General features: G+C 32.1%; 1 protein-coding gene across 2 annotated transcripts in view; it reads left to right on the plus strand.

The window, feature by feature from the left end:
* Positions 1-19659, plus strand: part of LOC140046524 (target of rapamycin complex 2 subunit MAPKAP1-like) — a 50422-nt gene that overhangs the window by 13113 nt on the left and 17650 nt on the right. For both annotated transcript variants that reach the window (XM_072091196.1, XM_072091197.1), the window contains exons 3-7: positions 326-499; positions 4937-5079; positions 5416-5588; positions 17527-17709; positions 19500-19609. In XM_072091196.1, the coding sequence (XP_071947297.1) occupies positions 326-499; positions 4937-5079; positions 5416-5588; positions 17527-17709; positions 19500-19609 (783 nt within the window). The remainder of the gene's footprint in view (positions 1-325; positions 500-4936; positions 5080-5415; positions 5589-17526; positions 17710-19499; positions 19610-19659) is intronic.

The raw sequence follows: 19659 nt of genomic DNA on the forward strand, positions 1-19659 counted from the left end.
AATTTTGATGTCTGGTCGACACCGACCAATGGACAGAGAAATAACCGAAAGTAAATAGAAATTGGAAGCGGTAAAATCAAACAATACAATACGTCCTGCAGAACAATTCCCTTTAAACACTAGGCAATAGAAAATTTAATGAACACCCTGCGCATAGGTTAAGCAACACAAACAAAAAAGTAATTCAAATTAAATCATAATTTACACTTCAATGTTTATTACTTTCAGCAGGCACACAATCAATACCATGAAAATCATTGTTTAATTTTTAATGATTCTGTTGTTGTTGAAGAAATAATTATTTGATATTTATTTTTTGCCCTAGTAATGGAAGACACATCAATTTACAACGAATCATATGATATTGAGTCTTCATTTGAGATGGGATTCCGGCAACGTACCAATACCGCCATGCGCTTGGAGAAGTTACGTCGCGAACGCAAGGTACAGAGTCAATATAAACGTGTCCAATGGCGGGAAAATGAACAACAACTAAGTGGTAAGATTTTAGAGTCTGATAATTTTAAACGTTGGTTCCATATATTCGCTGCGATGATGTTGATGATGCGTTCAAGATTACTTTCTCTTTATTCATTAAGAAAACTGTGAAAGTTAAACAGGGTTCTATAGTACTTTTCAGTCTGCAACAAAATCTGACCATTGACCAATCACATACCGTATATTTCGGTGTATAAGTCGCACCTGTGTATAAGATGCACCCCCTAACTGAGAGTAAAATATCGGTATTTTTTATATCGTCGATGTATAAGACGCACCTTATATTTCATCAAAACAATGTTTTTTTTAAATTGTAATCAATCTTATTGTAATAATATATTTTGTTATATCTACAACGGCGTCCTTTATTTAGGTTTTTTCTTACCTAGGTTCGGCCGCGCCCAGCCTCAACAAGTTGTTTCTAACTTGTTATTCATGAGTTTCGCACCCGCAACATCGAGTGCATGACCGTGTGTGTAACACGCACGTGTGTGGGCTAGCCTCGCTCGATCATTTCGAGAGGGCGCACGTTTTCACGGACAATCGTATTCGATTAGTATCTATGTATCCGAGAAGTGTGTACGCTAGGTCCATGCTATAATCACCTGGAGGATATACTAGTCGAATACCGTACATGTGGCCGCCAAGAAGGGCTTGCGCTGGGGGGTCGGCGATCGTGCGTATAACTATAAATAAATACTATTCCAATCGTAAACGTTTACAAATGAAATTTTATCGGAGCGCCTAAAACAGCTCCATAATAAACAAATCTTTTCATCATATTTAGTATAACATCACGCTAAAATGCCTTGAAAACTAGGCAGAAGCAGGTTGCCGTTACGTTAGTACACTGTAGCTAGGCCTAGGCTAGCCAACGAGGTGACGATATGTACACTCTGTGTGGTGAGGCATTTATGTTCGGTGTATAAGACGCACCCTTAATTTAGAGGTCAAATTTGCGTGTCAAAAGTGCGACTTATACACCGAAATATACGGTACCTGAGTTTAATCGATGTCAAGGAATATCCAGGTTGTTGTCTATGCCATGTATGTACAGTACAATAATTTGTTCGGCGACTGTTTTACATGCAGTGTAGTGATAATAGAAACCAAGGGTTGAATTTTCAAATGTGCTTAGTTAAAAAATCATTTTAAACTTTGTTTAAGGAACAATTTTACTTAAGTCAGTTTTCAACCTAAGCAAATTTTCTTAAACCTTTATTAAATAAAGCTTCAGTTTTTCACTTAAGCATTTCTTATCTCTTGACCTAAAAAACCTTTTGATGACCTTAAAAGTGATCCGTAGGCCTATGAAAATCATTTTGTCTATACACATTATGATATTCAGCAGATCTAGGTTTTTGAACATTTTGCCAGTTTGTATTTTTTTAATCTACAGTACAACCTAGGGTTACTGTCAGTTTTGGAGACTAGTTTTTTAATCGATCAGACTGTACGAACTTGATAATATCACTTATCAAAGCTAACAGTCATCTACCCATCTGTATTCCAAAAGCACTTTTCTTTCTTTCTTTCCCATCATTAGTGGAATTGATTCTTAATACATCACACGAGGTGATCAATGATTTTGCTATAAATCATCTTCAGTTGTGTTTGGACAGTGCCGAGAACTTCTCAGTGTTCTAACCGTTCTGGCTTTCCTTTGTTGCATGCGTTTAAGGCGTTCAATATCGTAAATACTCTTGTCTTTGAGGGTGGTTTAACGTATTGATATCGCATTAGCTAAATCAATAATTTTTGTTCTTAGTGTTTTAGGAATTACTTTAAGAAGTTATATACTTCTTGGTAGTCTGGGCTCCAGACGGCGTTTTGTCTTAATATTAGTGAAAATATAAATATTTTTGCACATATGGCGTTTCATACGTGTATTACTTGAGTTTGGATACTCCATCTGGGGAAACACGCACAAGTCACGTGGTTTGACACCAAGAATTTTTGGTGCATACGATTATCCAGTTGACTAGTTTCAGTCGCATGCCATTGGCTACTCACTCGTACGCAGTTTTAATATTCATATTTCAGAATTTCAAAGACTCAACAACTAAGATGATGCGCATGCGCTATGTTACGTTTAGACAATGTGCACATGTACTTGGGTACATTGATGAAAATTTCGGAAGGCTAGAAATTATTTTATATGCCAGTAGTCTGGTAAACATTTGATGGGATTTTTCCCAAGAACATGAAAACTTGTCTTGATATGATAGACTAGCTTCTCCGCAAAGTCAAACATTGAATGGATCATTTATTATGCGGAGATAATTTGATTTAATTCCCACCCAGACCCTGTCCTCCTGTTCTGTGTGGTGATGTAGCTCTGTTGTGTGCCGGTGGTGGTATGTACCTTGGCGTTTAATTAGGCAGGTCATACGTACGAGTTGAGTAGGCCTACGAAGGAGGCCTAGGCCAGGACTAAACAATTTATAAACTAGAAAGCCACTCCAAGAATACCATTCTTGGAGTGACTTTCTACTGTGCATACCTCCGCCTACTGTAAAATTCTCCTACATAAGATTTCTCCAGTAAAAAAAAAAATATATATATATATTTGTGTGTGTCTTAATGCTGTTTGTGATTTAGGCTAATTTCACTACAAGCATGTGTATGCGTTTGGTGTAATGGTTATGTAAAAAGTTCTCAAGAAAATTCAATTTCAGTTACTTGTTACTTTAAAACTGCTCGCCGGCTTTTGAAAAATTCTGTTCTGTTTTTTTAAACTAGCAGGTCTGAAAAATATACTCAAAAATTGGTCCAGAATGGTCCCAAAACAAACAAACAAACAAACTAACAAACAAACAAACACACGCTACCCATTACATATACCTCCTTGGCGGAGGTAAACAAAACAACTTGGCAACACGATTTTATATTTCAACAGTTGTTCAGTCTCGATCGTACATTCAGCACTGTACGTACTCGATCTTTTTTATTTTGAAACAAAATGATCATTGGTTGATTCGAAATCATATTTACATACCGCCCGCCCCATAGCCAAATACGGTATGATAACCTACGTCAATCTTTTCGAATGTTTGCGGTTTGCAAATCGATTTCTATACGTGTTTTACAAGTCTATATTTTCAGACAAAAATCGAAATAAATCAAATAAATAAAAAAAAAGACAATGAATACAGACTTGGGGCAAGTCTAACTTCTTGGATGCATTCAGTGGCAACTGTAGGATGCATTCAATGGCAAAAATCCAGTAAATTAAGTATTAAACATCTTTCCTCTGCCCCCACCCCCCATGGCGTTAACCCCCACCACAACACCACTCAAGTGTAATTCCAGTAATTTTAATTATTTTGATTTTTTACCTTACACATTTTTTTCTTCTATTTTTTCTACTTTTTTCTACTTATCTTGATTCGACACATTTCAACAATTGCCAAGTAGCATAACCGCTGCAAAATCGAACCTTAAACTTACAGATCGATTGCTCCTTTTAAAATGTCTATCTAACCAGGGGCAAGATAGTGTTATATTTCCAAGTCAGCCACTTTAGCTACATCTAGCCTATCTCAAATGACACAAATCACATGCGAATTAGCAAAGAATCTGGCTTATTATTACCAACTTGTCAGTGATAACGCCTAAAGAAGCAAAGTCCACTAACGCTGTGTCGTCTGACCATTTGAATACGTGTACACGGATTGTCTTGGCAATATCAACATCATTATTTGTCTTTTGTTTTCACCATGTTCTATGTAGGCTACTGTACATGAGTTAATATTGTTTGTGTGATTATATCTAAAGTTTTAAGTACAATTATAGCATCATATGTCAAGTTCAAACACTGTTAAAAAAGAATAACAATAGCACTAATTCCATACACCTTATTACATGAATATTAAGTTTCACATCACACATGAAATGAACCCAATGTTCTTTCACATGATTTAGTTGCTTTGTATTTTGAAGACAAAAAAAACACATTGTCTTTGTATGTGAACTGACATGGGCTGAGTACTATACATCCAGTTAATAAAGTTGTCCCTATCTTGGCCATCGGTTAAGTTAATTACTGTAACCCCAGGATAACAATTTGTGTGAACCAGTGGCCATTTCACCACCATCACACGTAGACTTTATTTAAATTGTTATGCAATAGGGAGAAGAAAAAAAAATTGAAAAAAAAAATTAAGTGAATACCAATAGGGAAATGTTTTATCTACAGTAGGCAAATCTGTTTACACAAATCAAACATTTCTGAACTCTGATTGGTTGTTACGCATTTAATTTTTTTTCACAAATACTACCGTTGCAAATACAGCCACAGAGCTTGTTGATGTTTAGCCCTCAAAGATCTGGCCACATTAAAACAATCTTTCAGTTCATTTATTAACAATAACACATTTGTTTTTTTTATTCAATATCCAATTTATACATATTTTGTATTCATTATTGTGTTTTTCAGCTGAAGATCTTAATATATTATTTGCTAAGAAAGAAGTTTTACCGGTTATAACAAGTGGGAAATCAACACTGGCAACACAGCTTGAACAGTTTCCACATCAGACCAATAATCCATTCTCCGAGTACAGCAGATATGATGGCAAGGTAGTTTTTCATTCCAATATTATATCACAATGCAGTTAACAAAATACCGTAAAACCATGGGCTTCCTTTTTGGTTTGTAATCTCGAAAAGAAGCCCATCTGGAGATCACGCCCACTGGTCTTCTTTTCAAGACAGTATGGGTTTCTTTTCAAGACTATTTGAATGTCAAAAAATACAAATACATTATCGTTAAGAGTTAGTTAGGTTATTGAATGCCAGATAGTACTTCGGGTGAAGACTAATAATGTATGATCAACCAAAAAGTTAAACTGTTGTATTCTAGTAATAAGGCAAATAAAATAGATATGAATTTATTTTTACATTTATAAATCATAGGCACATGTAGGTTCTGGTAACGTGAAAAAGATTAATATTTATTTTACCATGGCGACCGGAGATAACGACCTTCAACCTTTGACTGTGTATGTCCTGTGTTCGGCCAAGGTTCTTGACCTTGTTGGTCTTCTCTGCTGGCATTATACTAATCAAGGAACACAGGAGCCATTAAGGTGAGCCAACAAAATCATGATATACTTTTAGAAAGAACAAATTGCTTCTTGTCAAGAGCAAGAAAGCAAAAGATATGTACCCAACTTGGGAGCAGTTTTCTGCATTTGATATGCAGATTCGACATAAAGTGAGTCATTTATCTTCGGCGTGACGGTGTAGAACATACTAAAACAGATTAAGTGTAACCCGTTAATTAATATTCTCTTTGCTTAGAAAGGTTGAGGATCGGTCAGTGGAAATCGAAGTTAACTGTTATGTTTGTCTCATGAATAGTCGATGCTGTTTTTGTCTGTATTTCTCATTCACGCTTTATGTAACCTTATGTAACGAGAATGAAAACTGTATAAATGGGTTTCTTCTATCTATAGAGGATAAAGCATTTAATTTAATTAGTGGTGGTAAAAGATTTAAATTAATTTATGAGACAATTTTCATTAGATATCTACCTATATATCCATTTGGGTTCAACTTGTTAGTAGTTATGTTCACACGTTTTTTATAACAAAAGGATACTGCGAATTATCTTGGAGGTGATTTTTTGACAATTCAAGATTAATGATGTATTTTTACATTATAAAATTGCATAGTTTGTTACGTTTATTGTTTTTATTTGATTTCAATGAGAATTGTCTTTTTAAATGATTAATACCAGCATAGTGTTTTATTAACATTCATTTGTTGAATGTATGTTGTGGGTGGATAGTTTACTTTCAATGTAATTTCCACTACTTGATAATTCTACACAAAGCAAAATTTAGGTACGTACTGGAATCGATAGAAAAAGCGGCAAAATCTAGTACATACATCAACGCATTCCTTATCTTCACTGACCATTGATTGGGTAAATATGAAAGGTAAATTTCATATTGCACCCATTCAGCCAACATTTGTGTTTTCGTGTCGAGGAAAGGAAGGTGCACAGCATGTTTTGTGTTGACTGCGCTACATCTATATTATGACAGAATCTAAAATTAAACAGAAGAATAGGAAGTTTCTTTAAATTATTTAACTTCCTTGAGATGATTTTAGAATCAATTAGTCGTGTTTGACATACAGTATCGTTGTATGTCGTAACATGTTGTCATATCTCGGGACCTAAGTACGTATCTTTATTAGGATTGTTGGATTTCATTTAGTTCTGTGACAATCACATTCACAGTCAATGATGGAAATATATCATGTCTTTTAACACATTCATGTGTAAAAACAGACACAACATTTTGTCATTAATATACATACAATAATGTGACCAACTTGTTAAAGCTCTGCTTTTTTTCACGCTGCTGCTCTAGCCCGCTACGTCCCATTAGGAAATTACTCAATCAGAAGCTAAAGCAAGCAGCAGTTATAGTTCTAAGGACGACAGTTTTGCGAAAATGGAAACTCTACAATAATGTGACCAACTTGTTAAAGCTCTGCTTTTTTTCACGCTGCTGCTCTAGCCCGCTACGTCCCATTAGGACTACTCAATCAGAAGCTAAAGCAAGCAGCAGTTATAGTTCTAAGGACGACAGTTTTGCGAAAATGGAAACTCCACTATAATTTATTGATTCCAGCTACTACAGTAGACCCAAAAAACGTCTGGGAAAAGAGTCTATTGGGACATGTCATGCTAAAATTACAAATCCCAAAGCATTTCTGGTACTGTCAGATATTAATTGAATTATTATCAAAACAGTCCATTAAAGTTTGTGTTTGTAATAGGATACTTCACACTTGAAATATCTAGGATGATGAAGTGACCCCCAGACTTGACCTTAGCAATAAAATTAACTAAAGTGACAGAAATTGAGTATTTAAAAAAAAAAAAATATTTATTCACATATAAAAAGAGAAAAAAAAACCCAAAACCATTGTCTGACAGACAATTTAAGTATTTGTTGCTTTTAATTACATTTTTTTCAGCTAAAATAACTATTATGTGACAATAAAATGACACATTAAAAAACATTTGAAATAAACAATATTTTTCAATAAGCGAGCAGCGTTTTTTTGTAAGAAATATTTCTTGTTTTACTGTACCTTAGTGGTATGCCCAAATATGGTAGTGATATGACATCATGTCCATTTATGGGCACATCACATTTTTTTGTCACATAAAGTTTGATAGACAGAGCTTTATAAGCCTTGTTTAAAACATATTGCCCTTTATTTCATTTCACAGGAAAGTGTCAACTAGAGGGGTGTCTTTTGAATATGCCTTGTGTTAAAGCATATTTTTCACCTTGTTTGTTTCACACGAAGTGTCCCCTTAATAGAGGTGTCCCCTGAATATTGACATTCCAAAGGAGGGGGTCTACTGTGAATGTTTGAAAGAATGTTCAGAGTATTTTATTAAGACAACTGTCATTGTTTGTGTGAGAAAATGTTTTAAAGATACTATCCCCACATTTTTTTGATCTAATTAAAACTGCATTTTATTTTAAAATATAATATATTATTATATATATATGAGTCTATACTATTGTGATTATTCTAATACTAAAATGTATCACGTTCCTATTACAAAATATCAACAATTGAAGAATAGTGTCTTTAACATATACATTTGTTCAAACATAAGAATTGATTCACTGCTTAGGACTTTGTTTTATCACAAGTTGGTAACAAAAGTGCAGTCAGGTAATTTACTGTCTCCCTCAGCACTCTAATAAATTCACCTCACAAATAAAATATAATGTGTAAATCACAGCCTGCTCTGTATATTAGTTTGTATCTTCAGCAACACAGAGGAAGAGTTTGATTTACTCATTTGTCTGATAAAATTCTCTTATACGACTAACAAAACAGGGTAGAATTACTTTGTTGTTGGGAATAAAAGTCTACCATAATTCATCAACAAATTATATAAGGAAAGATTTACTTATTCTGGTAATAAAAGTCTAATGAAACAAAAAAACAATTGGTTTTTTCATATATCACCAGTAAGTACATAAACAAGATTTACTTTTCTTGATCCTTGTTTCTAAAGAAAACAAGACCCTTTTGGGTCCTGAGGTTCTTTGATTGAAAAAGATTTACTTTGTTTTGGTAATAAAGGTGTAATTTAAAGGCACAGTACAGGTATGAATTTTAGATAGATATTTTTCAGTAGTTAGGTAGTACCAATGTAATACCATACCAGTTGTTGGGTATGGTGGACAATTTTTGTTATAGCACGAAATATTTATTTTTTATATTTCTTACAAAAAACGCTGATCGACATTTTAAAATTAATCATTGTTTTTCAGACATATTTATGATTAATTATTAAAAAGATGTCCTTTATTCGCAAAAATACATACAAATCAAAGATAGTTCTTTTTATAATTATGAATCTCATGCCCATTTAAAAATGGTCAATTTTGAACTTTAGTGTTCTGTATGTGTGTGTGACCTCAGCCTGTAGGCATGCAATTGAATACCCTCTAGAGACAATGTGACTTCACGGCGGTACAAGTGTGAACATTCTTCCCAATCTGTTGATTCGCGTCAACCAATAAAAGGGCGAGAATCCAGAATTGTTCAACCGTGAGCCCTCATAGACTCGCTTTTCCCAGACATGTTTTGGGTCCAACAGCTGGTATCTATAAATTATAGTCAAGTTTACAAAGTCGCAAAACTATCGGCCTTAGATACTATAACTGCTGCTTGCTTTAGCTTCTGAATGAGTAGTCCTCATGGAACATAGCTGGCTAGAGCAGCAGCGTGAAAATCTGTTGTTACCCATACGTCTAGCGTACACAAAACTTGTAACAATATTTACGGTATTAGGATTATTTGACACGTCAGGTCGAGTTTAAATTTCAATTGTCAGATCAGTGAAAACCTTAAAGATGTATTGTCCCTTTGACTAATTCCAAAAAAATAAAAAATAAAAGATTTAGAAAAAAGGTGGCTCATTTTGAAGTATCATAATAATTATTAACTGTCACCAAAAACTTTTCGAAAAAAAAAATCTTTTAACTGAAATACAGACGTTTTTTTTGTTAAAAAAATAACTTTGACTTCCAGTCAAAGTTTTCGATAAAAACATATCCCATAATGAAACGCGCTTGTTAGGCTACTCTGTATCCATAATAATAAAACTTCCTTATGATCCGTGTGAAAATACCTTCTCAACCATGACAAGTTGTAAACAATCCTAATTAACGTATGCATAATGCGTACTCATGGTTTGAAATCTTTGTTTACTTTCGCTCGCGATGATTTTCCAGATGAAATGTAATCAAACTAATTTACCTGTTAATTACGTAAACTTGTTGTTTTTAGCTCGAATTTTCGACTTAAAGTGAATAACTTTAATATTACTTTGATATGGCCACTTTAAATTTAGAATATTTTGACCTTCATTTTTTTGTGTTTCAAGGGACAATACATCTTTAAGTTTAAATATGGTCAAATGCAATACCTTTGTAATCCAATAAAGAGGTTTGTTTGGTTAATTAGAAAATGTATTCAATGTATCAAATTTTTTAACAAAAGAACAAATTAATGTTCTTTGGCGTTGATTCGTATTGTTTAAATTGACATAGTTTGCCTTTCCATTCATTTCATGTCACACATAGATTTCTTATCATACTAGCTACTGTTGAATTTATTACTTTCTTTCAGGGTGAGAAAGGAAGATGTTAATATAATAAATTTACAGCATGTTTCTTGTCAACACTTATTGTTCACTTTGATGGGCTCATTGGAATCGCTCTCTGAACAATCAAAATTTATGAAATGTGATTCTCCTGCCCGCACGTTCAGTCAACACACTCATTGTTCATCATATGACACCTATCAATAATACGACTATTATATATTCATTTCAACAAATCATTTTTTAAAGTGTTCATAATATTAGATGATTTTTGCAATTATTCCTTCAATCATCTCTTGGTTAATTACACAGGTAATCAAGCGCTTTATTAATTCAATCAATAGATCAATCATTATAAATATTCATTCAATTTCATTAATATTTATCACTAATGAAAATATTTATCCAATACTGTAATTATTTTCTTATTATGGTCATCAATCATTTTCTTAAATACATATTCTTTTGTCATCAATGTTTGTCGTGTTGAATAAAGGTAGTTTTTGCATTCAATTTCATTGTTGAATAATCCTTCTATCTAATTGACTAATATCTATTCAATAGTTTGTGATTTTAAAATGCCCTAGACACTTTTTCTTTTTTTTTCATGGTGCTAATTGACTGATTCAGGTATCAACCCACCCAATGTTCTTGAACACGAAATTGGACCCAGGACTGAAATGTTAAGACATTTTCCTACATTTTTAGTCTATTTTAAGGTCGCAACCTACATTTTTATGTATAAATAAATCCTATATGGGTCTACGAATATGAAAAATAAGTAGATTATAATAATCTAAGCAACACAGTATAAATTACCGGCATACATGCTGCACAGATATTTTCATTTGGCTTCTGATTTCAATAGTCAATCATTAAGAAGAAAAAATACAGGAAGATGCGTCAACTTTTCAGCAAGAATACAGGGACTTTCCCAATTTGTATTAACAGATTATTTATATATAATATAAATCAATTAATTCACAAACACAACAACACAATGATACAGTAGGCCTATCTGTAGCTAAGGTACGATGTTCGTACATTCCCGATGTTAATAGGCTATGAGTACAAGTAGACTACAAACTAGACTGAGTCTAGTCGCACCAAACTTACATTGTTCTCGTATTATGTCAATTAACCATAGAGCGTACATTTACTACAAGGCTAAAATTACCTGTATAGTCCTATTTGCATTATTTTTACAAATGTCTAAAATTGCAGGGAAGTGTCATTAACCAAGTGGTCCTCTCCACAATATTGTCCAGTTGCAAAATATTGTCAAAATTAACAGGTTTCAAAGTACCGTGCGGACAAGGGCTTTGCTTCAGTAAATTTTACTGCTATTGTCACTGAAGTCCTTTATAAGAACCTGTTCTTGATATCCCTGACATTAACCAATATCGGCAGGTGTTCCTACAGCTGGCCATTAACAGGTGGCCTATGAGATCAGTTCCTAATTTGATAATTGTCAGCTGTTTCTATATTGTTCGGGATGGTAAATGTAAAATTATTTGTTAAAATAATTGTTTTTTATAATTGTTATTGATGTTTGTCAAGAAAATTAATACATTATTATATTATTTAATTTTCATTAAAAAACTTTTCAATACATAATTTATTAATTGTAATTGCTGCAAGTGACTTGAAGTGAAAAGAAATAAACATTACATTTTTTTATATGTTAAATTAAGTGGCCGAGAGGTTTAAGCCACGGCCGATAAAGAGGTACATGTTCAAGCATCTTCTATATCTGGTGTAGAATAGGTATTCTTGGATAAGGAGGTCCAGTGGCTTCTGTGCACTTTAAGAACAAAGTGCATCTCTCAGAAGAGTATGGGTTACCAGTGCACTGGTTCACCCTGTCCCTGTCGTTGACAGAAGAATGAGCTCCATTTGGTTGCCACTGCATCTAGTCCACTGCATTTCAGATATAAAACGCATTATTTATTATGAAGCACCCTGCTATATAAGCAACATATTTACATACCATCAGAAAAAGAAAAAAAAACTTTTACTATATGTATTGTAGGTTGACATACAGTACAAATTGGGTCAAGTTTAATGTGTTATATATTTACTGTCATTTGATGTCATGTGGTATAGCAACCCAACACAATGCATTCTCCACTACGTTTGAATAGAACCTAGTATGCCTAAAAAGTATTTTAAAAAGTTCTTTATAGTTTTTTTTTTCAATTCTATAGGGACCTCTCTTATTAATGTTTTTCCGCACTTTCCTAAATTCTCCTGGCATTTTCCAAGTTGGTACAGGGTGTGCTCGCTTACCCTCTAGTAAGTATACACATATGGTTTTTCGAAACTTTTATAATGTCTGTGGAAATACATTACACATATGTGATAGGATGCATGCCACAAGCGTTCGCAAATTATAATAAAGTATAAATAAATTATATTAAATAATAATAAATTATTTACTAAAAAAAGCTAATTGAAAAGTTTTTCTGAAAATTTTTGTATAAAACACTGAAAATCATGTTACTAAACAAACTAATTATTTTTTTTAATAGTAATAATATAGATAAATTTAATTGGCATTAATAACAAAATTTATGAAGCAAAGTTTGTCCTCTATCGACCAAACTCGGGTATTAAGCAGCCACCTTTTACATAAGCAGACAATTTTTTGGGTCAAATTTTATGAAAATTTTAATGTTATCTCAAAAGAAACCAAAATAGTAAAAATAAAATAATAATACTGGTACAAATAAACAGTTTTTATGGTAAAATATAAAAATGGGTCATTCGATAATATATAATTTAAAACATTGTAGTGCAGGATCAATTTCAGTAGTGGATCCTGGATTTTGACTTTAAAAAAGGCCTTTCCAAGTGTTTTGTGTAAAATGTAATTTTTATTGACTGCATTATATTTATGGATACACTTGATGTTAATAAAAGTAGATTAGTTAAATCAGCAGGTTCAAATTGGGAATTAGGTTAACGATGGGATAAACTGATAATAAAATCAGTTGATACTACCCAGTATTCTGTTTTCCCCAGTTTTAAAACTAACCGAAATCAACTAAATGAAGGGGAAAAAACGTTTTAGGATGTTTATTTAAATTATTATTGGTCTTCTGTCCTTGTTTTCGGCAATTGAATTATCCAGCAATAGATACATTAACCTAAATTTACATCCTGAACGAGCTTGGCTGCGTTGTACGACATTTTTACTTGTTGAATTTCTGTTATGTTTTGCTTTTATGCTGTCTTATCTATGAGCTGTTGACAGAAGCCAGACCATCCTGTTAAAGTTATTTTGATTGGCTATTCATACAGTATAATATAAGAAAATATTCATGAGCATTGAAAGATCGGAAAGGTCATACTATGTCAAACAATGTTTAATTAACGAACACAAAAAACATAATTTTTCAAACTTTCATTATCTTTAGTTGAATGTAAAGTGCAAGTTGTTCTATATCAAATAAACGTTTAAAATTAATAAAGCGAGTCAAATGGTCGAGCAGTTATTACATGAGCGCTGTATATCGTACCTTATGGGATTGAGGCCGACTCGCTTCTGGCTTTGGTTGTGGAACAAGAGAGTATAAACCGTAGGTCCCTTGTACACATGGAACCCAGTTCATCATTTAGGATGAGTAGGAGTTACTCCGGTGAACTCGGGATTACCACCTATCTGATAGGACATCAGTGATTAATTTACTATTGGCCATGTGCCTATATAAGGACATGAAATAAAAAAATAATATTATTAAATACATAATATTTGTTACAAATGATTAACATTTTCACTAAGCGAAAAAACCATGGGGGCTGTGGTGGTGGTGGTAAGTTTTCCAAATATTTTTCATTATTACTGGTAGTAATTTTAAAAAGGAAAAAACAGGGGGTTAAAACTATAGTCTCTATTGACAGGAATATGTATACAGTATACACATCACTATAATATAATGTTTTTTTTTCTGAAATTTCATTATTAGTATCATTCATCAACTTGTCAAAACAATTTATATTGAAAATTTAGTATCCAATTTGATAGACATATTATATGTTATATATGAGACATGCCAGACCTCATCTATACTCTTATAACATGTCCAGCATTTACTATCCTGAAACAATCGAGTCACTTATAAAACTATGTTTATGTGTGTGAATTGCTATAGTGGGAATCAAACTTAAAGACCCATTCCCTATAATTGTTGATGTTTTGTAAAAATAATATTTTATTGATTACTTTTAAAACATTAAACCAGGTCATTCCATGTCTTAAAGATGTATTGTCCCCTGAAAAATAGCTTTTAGAATAATTTTTGTTGAATATGCTATTTTAATGTCACATAATAATATCCACTTTGACCAAAAATTGGATTTAAAAAAATGTATTTACCTGATAAAACTATAATTTAAAGCAAATACTGGTCATATTGGCTGCCAGCCAATAGATTTTTGGTTGAATAACCATTTATTATGTTATTTTATAAGTGAAAACATCATTTTTTTCAGGGTTTTTTTTTCTATGAAAGTGATTACCTTTATTAAAACTACAAAATAACCTATTCAAAGTCTGATTTAATTAATCTTCATTTTTCATGTTTTTGGGGGACAATACATCTTTAAATGTATGATGTAATGTATGTAAATTATGATAAAAAAAACAATGAACTACAAAGTAGTAGTATTAGTAGTTCTTTTGGACGGTCTTTAGGCCTAGCCTAGCTAGGCTTAGTTTTGTAGGCCTACTGGTATGGTAAACAGCAGTAATATATGAACATTGTACATTAGCTGTAGGCCTAGCCTGATGTTTTCTAGTTGCTTCATTAATTGTCTTTCTGTTTTTTCCAGAATCCGTTTTTGACAATTTCAAGGAAACCCGGTATTTTCACTGAAAAGTTAAAATTCTTTCATTTGTTTTCTCATTGCATGTTGGGATTTATAGCAGGCCACTTAAATTATTAGAATCTACTTATTTTTCACATTTTTAGCTGAAGGACCATATAGTATTTAAATGTAGTTTGTGACCTAAAAAAACATAGGGAGTGGGGATTTAATTGCACAATAGCCTAACTGTGGTAAGCACCTAAACAGCAGAACCCCTCATTTGATGCATCTCTGTCTAGAGGACACCCTTGTGAAACAAAGAGCATATATGCTTTAGCACTGTTCAGGTCATACCTCTATTAAGGGGACACTTTTTGGGGTATAAAAGATGTCCCTTTATATAACTATATTTACAAATTTTAAAACAGTTATTTTGTCTTTTTCATGATGTTTTTCTACTATGATCTAGTTCATAAACCTACCTGTTAATAATTTTATTCTCCTCTGGGAATATTCATTTCCTTTCCCTATTATAGCTACCCACCAATCCTAACTCGGATTAATCATCTCAAGTGTACATAATATAATAGACAATTTCCACTTATAATATTTGCAAAGTATCTTTCAAACCTCTTAAAACGAATGCTATAATAAATCTATTTATGGTATCTCAGTTTTGTACCTTTTTTATCTTTAGATTTGAATCTTTTTCTAATAATAGTAATACAGTTTTATAAAGTTTTGAAAAAACATTTTAAAAAAATCATTAAAGCTTCAATCAAACCAAATATTTAATGTTAATTCAGTGTTGTACCTTCTTCAGACTTGAATCTAAACAAACAAATAAAACAGTCTTTATTGTTTTCTGTCAAAAATACAACCTGAACCTGAAAACCATTGTGGTAATATTTTAAATTTTTTTTATATTTTGAACCAACATTGTAGAATGCCCACTACAGTTGTCTACAATAAAGAAAAGTCTACAGAAAACATGAGAAATCAAATGAAGGGGTTTTCAGCAGTGATTACGACCAAGGACATTAAAGTAATATATGGAACAAGATTACATTTAAAGAAGAGACATTTATACAGATAAAATAAGTCCAGTTATTTGCTCTTCTTTGGATTGGACATACTGTATATATATGTTCAACGTTTGTTAAAGCAGTTTGTGATATTTTGGATAAACTCGAGAGCTCTTTGTAATTTGGGAGAAAGTTGAAGTCCAGTTCGGTCTTTTAATGTCTTTTCCCACTCTGTTTGGTCATTTAAGAAGATAGAACTGGACTTTCTCAAAAATTATATAATATCCATGCATATTTTTACAATAATGTTATTAATGTTAAATTTTCAATCCTGCAAACAAAAATGTAACACAAAACTTAAATAATGTGACAATGATATATTCCACTCATGTATCTTTCTACGGCCCTGCGACCTGTTGCAATGATGAATGTCATAAACTAGTACTCTATATTGAGATAAATCTCTTAAATAATTGAGAATCAAAATACATTTTAATACAAAAAGCGCCCTTTACACTTTTCCCATATCATTCATAACTGAAATTATTTTATTATAAGTGATAGTTTCTAGAACATTACTTTTTCATTATCAAAGTTTGAGTTACTGAGAATCTGTACCTGTGGCAAGACAGGTGCCTTATATACCTACGGGCAGAAGTTTCAAACTGTAATCATATTTTTTAACTTTGTAGTCAAAGTTATCTCCTCATTGCTGTTGCCTTTGGCATTCAAATGATCAATTATGTAAAAAATGGGAAGAAAATAATGAAATATCAATATTTCTAACGATGTTGATTACTAAAGGATTTGACTGTGTTTCCACCTATTGGCTCATTTTCCACAGCCAATAGAATTTGAGTCCATTTGTAAGAGTCGAATTTGAATACTGCAGTTTTGTTATGTTGTTGTGTATGGTGGAATTAGAGTTGCTCAATAGATAATAAATGTCTACAGTAATATATTTTCCGAAAATAATTCTTGTTTCAAAAATGAATCTGGAACTTTCTTCCTCTTGTCAGATTTTGTCAAACAATGAAAGAAACTAAAAAGAAAGAAAAAAAGTCCAAAAAACAACTGAGTGGACAAAATATAGAAAGATTTAAAAGGAACAAATAACACAATAACAAACCATCCTGCCCAATACAAAGAAATATTGAAACAAATTGTGGAAAGCGTAATGTCAGAAGATGGACAATTTTAAGAAGAGAGACTTCTACTTGACTTTTATTTGTTTGGTGGTGCTCATAAATGCCATAAATAGAAAATATAACTGATGTTAACAAAAGTATTTTTAGTGGTCAATTTACTTTAAGATCTGAACTTTGACATGACCCTATAAAATGTCAAAACAAATATTAAAAAAATTGGAAAATGAAATGCCTCAATGTTGCAAAAAGGTTTTATCTGAACTATTGGTTAAGCCAAAACAGTAAAATAAATAATTTAGATACAACAAAATAGTAAACAAAATCTCTAAAAAAATTATAATATAAATATTGTTTCTGGTAATATTAATATTTACATGTTTAATTTCAGTGAGGAGGTAGAATCATATTGTTTGATGATCGCAGAGGAGGATGGAGAAGTGGATACCGACTTTCCCGCATTAGATAATAGAGAACTTATAGCACGATTTGGATTCCCATCACTTGCCCTTGTCGAGTTAAACCCACAAACAGAAAAGACAAGTCAGAAAACTGATGATGTTGTTGTAAATATGTATGTATATAATATTTTAACAATCTTTGTTCTATTTGTTGAAGTAGTAATATTTTAAACTTGTTATGGGTTAAAACAATACATATATTTTTATTAGAAAGAGAGGTATTTATTTTGATGTTTTGGAAAACACTGTATGTGAAGCTGATAGATTTACATATATACAATCAAATGCAATAACATACAATAAAAAAGGCTTTGTAGTGTTGGAAAATTACCCCTTTTTAGATTTAATAAACATATAATTTTATTTTTATTTTATTCATTTGGCATGTCAACTGGGGAGTTGCAAAAACCTAATGTCGGCCAAAGAACGTGCAACTCCCTAATGATAACTTATAATAATGATGGCTGTGTGTGTGCTAGTACATCAGAGTAACCCCCTACTTGTCTCGAAAGATGATTTATATTGTTATCTTATATATTAATTCCTTATCCAACTTGTCCACCAGAACCATGGAGTGAGTGAGCCATGGAGCGAGTGAGCCTTGAACCCTTGTCCACCAGAACCATGGAGCGAGTGAGCCTTGAACCCTTGCCGATACTATGACATACGTATTACGGTTCTATTGTCGGCCACTCACTCAAATTTAATTAAAACATATTTCATGTATAGTTTACAGGCACAGAGAAAGTCTAACCATTCTGTAATATACCAGAAATTAGTTTTATTTAATTTTATAAATGGCCAGGATGACAAAATCTGTGGGACTGAAAAAAATCTGCGTTGATAAGCAGACATACCATTCCATTAGACCTCTGTGGCTTTAGAAATATCTAAATAAACAAAATAGATAGAAAATAAAGCATACAATACAAATGCTAAATAAAAAATAAAAAGTACCACCACAGAGAGATATGAAGAATTATTCTTGTTATGGCAAGCAAAATTAAGATGTTTTGTAACATAAGTAAATTAAAATAATAAAAGGTTTGTTAAATGCTGTATGAAATTAGGTTTTTAAATGTTTTCTAATATTAACAGAAAGTAATAGTAGTTGGAAATGTCGTTAAAATTGTAATAGTTTTGCAATAATGTAATGATTCAACTTATTAACAGATTTAGCTATTGGTCACGCTCAACTTTGAATCCATGTACAGAGAAGCAGGTTGGCGCCTAGCTAACGCATAGTAAAGCAAGCTTACGCACGATAGTTTATGCCTCTTACTTTATAAACAGGTGCAGCAATTTAGGTCTACATTTTGCACATTCAACCCATTTTACAAAGTGAAACCTACTGTGTGTTAGCCCTAATCTTCTCAGTTGATATAAAATGTTGTGTTCATGTAAACCTTATCTGCTTAATTTGTTAGGGTTTACATGTTTTAACCATTCATGCTTATTTTGTACCGAGTTTAATTTTATCAATTTGTTGTGTTGTATATCAGGGAAGAGTAAACTAATCAATTAATTTTACGCTTCCCTGGTATTATTATCTTTGTTTGATTTTAATTGAATGAATTAAAAATAAATAAGTTCTTTAGTTAGTATTAGTCTGAAATTAAAGGCACTCAATTTTAAATCTTTCTCCCAGTATTCCCTTTATCATTATTTATCGTATTCATTTATTTACAAACTCTGATCAACCGTTTATTTTTCTTCTTATGATAACGGTTTTCTTATGCATTCAGTAGTCATTTTCTGTTGTATATATACTGCTTTTTCATTTTAATTGAGAGATCATCATCAAAATGTAATGATAACCAGAATTTTAATTCATTTTTTACTTAATTATTATATTTAACTTCATCGATAATTCATTTTAATAATTTTGTTTAACATTTAACAGAACTTCCTCTGATGGTGCATCCAAAATACCGCTAGATAATACAAATATTACTATGCGAGAACTTTTGCAAAAAACACTGCGTCGAAGGAAGGGCATTGTACCAAAATCAGGTATTATTTTCTTATTCTTACTTACGTATTAAAATTCACTTAAAATGTTT

This window comes from Antedon mediterranea, chromosome 4, assembly GCF_964355755.1.
Source record: "Antedon mediterranea chromosome 4, ecAntMedi1.1, whole genome shotgun sequence".
NCBI lineage: Eukaryota > Metazoa > Echinodermata > Crinoidea > Comatulida > Antedonidae > Antedon > Antedon mediterranea.